The sequence below is a fragment of the Sciurus vulgaris genome, assembly GCF_902686455.1.
Source record: "Sciurus vulgaris genome assembly, chromosome: 11".
Classification (NCBI taxonomy): Eukaryota; Metazoa; Chordata; class Mammalia; order Rodentia; family Sciuridae; genus Sciurus; species Sciurus vulgaris.
This window is the reverse complement of record NC_136472.1, coordinates 113,706,702-113,711,754: the sequence shown is the minus strand read 5'-3', so window position 1 is coordinate 113,711,754 and position 5,053 is coordinate 113,706,702. Positions and strand designations below refer to the sequence as shown.

The 5,053-nt window shown below is 52.2% G+C and overlaps 1 protein-coding gene across 2 annotated transcripts; it reads left to right on the top strand.

Annotated features, from left to right (window-relative positions):
- The first annotated feature begins 664 nt into the window (after window positions 1–664).
- Window positions 665–4,061, top strand: LOC306639398 (trehalase-like). 2 transcript variants are annotated; one of them, XM_079102874.1, is made up of 4 exons: window positions 665–876; window positions 1,119–1,230; window positions 1,573–1,685; window positions 2,109–4,061. In XM_079102874.1, exons 1-4 carry the CDS (start codon window positions 709–711, stop codon window positions 2,259–2,261), a joined length of 546 nt encoding a protein of 181 aa, XP_078959000.1. In that variant the 5' UTR covers window positions 665–708; the 3' UTR covers window positions 2,262–4,061. The 2 variants fall into 2 exon arrangements, 1 of the variants encoding a protein (XP_078959000.1); XR_013757637.1 differs by lacking the exons at window positions 665–876; window positions 2,109–4,061 and adding an exon at window positions 1,935–1,960 and having other exon boundaries at window positions 925–1,685.
- The last annotated feature ends 992 nt before the right edge of the window (window positions 4,062–5,053 follow it).

The window sequence follows — 5,053 nt, the reverse complement described above, 5'->3', positions numbered from 1 at the left end:
ATCCACCAAGCCAGATCCTGAGGCCCAGCCTCCACCCCAGTGTCTGGCCCAGGTGGGGAAGAAACCCCAAACACTTTCCTCAGGTGTGGTGGATATGGAGGAATGTGGCCGAGAGACAGCAAGGGCAGGAGCGGTGTGGGGCTTGCATATTGGGTCCCTTCTCTGCCTGGTTCTGCTAGTTCTAGTGTGCATCAGTAGGAGCTCAGCCATTTTGAGGAACCAGCAGAAGAGGGTACAGGTGTTCTCAGGTCAGGGAGGGAGGTGGCTCTACTGGCAAGGACATGCTGAGCAGCTCTCAGTGCCAGGGAGTGCCAGGTCCTCAGTGAACTTGAACAAACCATTGGCCTCTCTTAGCCCCAGAGAAAGGGGAGAAAGTTCCCTGCACACAGCAGCAGCAGTTACTGTCCCCAGGCAGAGTCCTGGCCCAGGAGCCCAGGAAGGGGAGAGCAGGTGGGAAGCGAGTGTAGGCCATGTGGCACTGGAAGCAGCACTGGGCAGCCTGGAGATAGCCGGACAGTCTAGGTTCACCTGAGGAGGCTGGGAAGGCTCCATGGCTGAGATGAGGGGTCAGCAGTAGATGTGCCACTTCTGACCTCAGAAGCTCTTTCTGAGGACCCACAGGCAGGGCCCTGCTTGTTCAGTAAGGCAATGCCACCGCCAGGGAACGACGCCCAGGCTGAAAGGTACAGAAGCTTGAGGACCCAGCGCATGGCTGCCCTGAATGCCCTCCTGTGGGACGAGCAGAAAGGTGCCTGGTTCGACTACGACGTGGAGAACGGGAAGAACCTGGAGTTTTACCCATCCAACCTCACCCCGCTCTGGGCCAGCTGCTTCTCTGATCCTAGCTTTGTGGACAAGGCTCTCAAATACCTGGAGGTGAGGGAGAGCTGGCCCGTCTGACCCCCCTGGAGACAGGAATGAGCAGGGACCTGGCAGGCCAGCCACCCTCTGCTGTCCTTGCCTGTCTTTGCTTGCAGATCCCACTCGGGCCACCAGGGGACAGCTGTGAGCCAAGGGGAGAAGGGACAGGAAGGGCTCCTCTGCTCCCTGAGGGCCCAGCATCCTGGCTCCCTGCCCAGGCTCCACCCACAGTCCCAGCAATGTCTGGAACCTTCTAGGACAGCAAGATCCTGACCTACCAGCACAGGATTCCAGCCTCTCTCCGGAACACAGGCCAGCAGTGGGATTTCCCCAATGCCTGGGCCCCCCTGCAGGATCTGGTCATCAGAGGTAGGGAGGCAGGCAGGGCACCTGTGCCAGGGTTGACCCCAGCTGCCCTGGTACTGGGGAGTGTGAATAAAGGATGCAGGGCCCCTGGTCCCTTCTCTGGCTCCTCTGCTTTCTCTGTCCCCCTCAGCTAACACATCCTCCCTCCTGTCCAGTATAACCAGCCCTCCTCTCTCCCTCCAAACCTGGGCCCTGGGTTAAGGGCAGGTTGGCCTGTGGTTCCCAAAGGAGGTCTCAGGTCCCAGCCAGGCCTCGTTCCCTCCATGGGGACAGTAAGGCCCAGGCTTCTGATCTGCAAGGGAAGGGGGCTCTGGAGATTCAGTTCCTGCTTGGGGTGGGGTCTAGGCTTGGCCAAGTCCTCTTTGCCTCGGACCCAGGAAGTGGCTTTCCAGCTGGCCCAGAATTGGATCCAAACCAACTTTGACGTCTACTCCCAAAAGTCAGCCATGTATGAGAAGGTGAGCTGGAGAGGACTTCCTCTATCCCAGCAGGGCCTTCTCCCAGAGGTGAGGTGGGGAAGAGTCAGGCTTGGCCAAGCCCTGGACTGCACAGTCAGGACAGTGGCAGTGCCCAGTGGCCACTCCCAGGCACTCAGGGGCCCGAGCAGCAGGCCAGGGCACCTCCCAAGAGCTCCCTTGCTGGTTGCCTGGGTCTGGAGTGGTGGCTTGGGGACAGCTCCTGACCTAGAGCTGGCCCTCTTTTCCCAGTATGACATCAGCAACGGTGGACAGCCAGGTGGTGGAGGGGAGTATGAAGTTCAGATGAGCAGGCCCCCTGGGGCTGGGCGGGGCCAGAGCTCCTGGGATAGGAAACCCCACACCCCCAAAACAGGGGCTTGCGCTCCCCCAGACATCTGGCCCCACAGGCCTTGCCTCTTCCAGGAGGGCTTTGGCTGGACCAATGGAATGGCCCTGATGCTCCTGGACCGCTATGGTGACCGGCTGACCTCAGGGACCCAGCTGACTCTTCAGGTGCCCCACTGCCTGGTGGTTGCCCTTCCGTTCCAGCTCCTGCTCAGCTTCCTGCCATGGTGACCAGGGACCAGCAGAGTGGCCGCACTGCCTGCTGCACTTCCTCATCTGGCTCCAGCTCCTGCCCCATTGAACCCCTGCACCGACCTCCTTCCCCCTCCTCTGCCCATCTCCCAGCATGCTCTCTGTTCACAGTGCAGTGGGGCAGGGCAGTGGCCTGGAGGCCAGGGGATGGGGCCTGGGCCCCTCTGAAACCTTTAATGGGTGTAATCCTGCTTCAGAGAAGAGGCCGCCCTACCACCCATGTCCCCCAGCCCCGTGCCCCACATCCTGGTCCTCCACACACTTACATAGTCCAAATGCTTTATTGTTCTGCTTATTTGTAAATGCTTACAAATACTGAAAAACACCCAGCCAGGCCCAGGCGACCAGGGGCCCGTGCCGGGGAGGCGGGTAGGGGAGGTGCTGTCAGAATAAACATGACTCTACCCTAGTAACTCTTCCTTCAGAGAACTCCAGACTTGAATGGACAGCTCTCCCAAATCAGTCTATGCCTCTAAGTACTGTTGAAGACCTCTGAGCAATCAGCTGGCAATTAGTGGAGTCCAGCTGCTGGGAGTGCTCAGGGACAGGGGGAAGGAAGCCTGTCAAGACCTTGGAGTGAGAGGCACGCCCAAAGCTCTGGCCCCCCTGAGGCCTCACGCCATGGCCTTAACCTCAGGAAGCTGCCTGTACGACATCAGTGACTGTTATAATCCACACATAAGGAAGCGAATTAGAATGAACTCGAGGGAGAAGAAATACACAGAATGGCTGTAATATGTTACCTAAAATGCCAATTTTCTTCCCCCTTGGTACTGGGGATTGAACCCAGAGGCGCTTTACCACTGAACAACATCCCCAGCCCTTTTTATTTTTTACTTTGAGAAAGGGTCTCTCTAAGTTGCTTAGGGTCTTGCTAAATTGCTGAGGCTGACCTCTAACTTGTGATCCTCCTTGCCTTAGCCTCCAAAGTTGCTAGGATTATAGGCATGCACCACCATGCAAGGCCTAAAAATGTCTATTTTCTAACAAAAACAAAAACCTGTGATATACGCCAAGAAAAAGGAAAGAATGACACACACACACACACACATAGCAACACACACTCATTCAAGCAATAGAAACTGGGATGTTGATCAAATGTTGGATACTAAAGGAAACTGTGCTTAAAGAAATAAAAGATAGTGAAAGAATTTCACACAGAGACACGGGGCAAAGCTAAGCGCAGGAGCAGTTCCGCTGTATTCAGAAAGGAGTGTGTTTGTATAGAGCCGGGTGTGGGCTGATTGGTTGGGGCATGAAAGCGGGGAGCATTGATAGGACAAGTCCCGTTGCCCCGGGTTTCAAGTGGAGGTGTTGAATACTGATTGGGTGAGGCGTGGCGCCGGAGGGACAGTGATGGGAGGTAGAATCCAGAAGAGAAGGCTGACCAGTGCCATGTTGGGAAAAGTAAGAAAGGTGACCTTATAGATAAAATGATGGCAATGTTACATCAAATAAGTATTAATGAGAAGATAAAGTATGAGGAAGAAGCTAGTTGGGGTGCTTTATTTCTGATCTGGCACCTAAGGGGCATGGAAGTCGTCAGCCCATCAAAACAAATAAGCATCTGAACAATTCAAAACCAACCATTCTTAGATCTGCCAGAGAATCAAAGTCACAGGGCAAAGCACTGCCTCCAATGCTGGCGGGACAGACTGGCAGGTACAGAGATCCACAGCTCAGCAGACCATAAACCTCGCAGGAAACAGTACTGGGTTACTTTTACCAAGATGATCATGTCTATCTTTTAACCAAAACTTCCAAGGCAGGGCAGAGGGAGGAGGGGAGGAAAGGAGAGGGCTAACAGGGATCAAAATCAAATTCCTTGTATGTATAATTGTGTCAGAAGGAACCCAGACACTTTATATAAATATAATGCTCTAAATTAAAAAAAAAAAAAGGGAGGGAGATCCAAGATGGCAGACTAGAGGAGCTCACGATCCTGGCTGCTCCGTGGGTGAAACCAAGAAAGCAGACAGGCAGCTTCTCTGCAAGGTGGGTGAACCCCCCCAGAAAGTGTGTGTGTTGGGGGGGACTTTACTGGAACCTAAAACTGGACGTTCAAAACAGACCGGGGACACAGGACGTTGGATATAATAAAATAAGGAAAAAATCTCCAGAGGGACAGCTGCTGCCACAGCCCAGCAGGAAGCTCCAGCCAGAGCGGTCCCTGTCCCTTGTGAGCACAGTGGAGGGATAAGGGAATTAAAGGAACCCGCATTTTGGGGAGGCCCAAGGCATGTCTGGGTACAGAGTGTGTAGACACCAAGGACGTTGCCTAACGAACAACCTGGGATTTCTATCCTCCTATCAGATAAAGTGGACCTGAAGGCAAAGTTAATCAGAAGGGACAAAGAAGGACATTTCATGTTGCTTAAGGGAATTATACATCAACAAGACATAACAGTCATAAATATTTATGCCCAAACAATGGAGCATCTACATACATCAAACAAACCCTTGTCGACTTCAAGAACCAAATAGAGCACAACACAATAATACTGGGTTTGAACATTTTTGTCCATATATATGAATATGAATATGAATATATATGTAAAAATATACATGAAAATATTTAAATGGATATGGATTTGTATATAGTTATTTTTCTTTTAAAATGGATGCTTACAATTTTGGTAAGATATAGGATATGATTATGTAACTGAATATGTGTGAAAATTTATGGGTGGGATTTTGGTTGTCATTGGGGTACATACAAAGTAATATTTATATTTATAATTTCAAAGTAATATTTATAATACTCAAAGTAA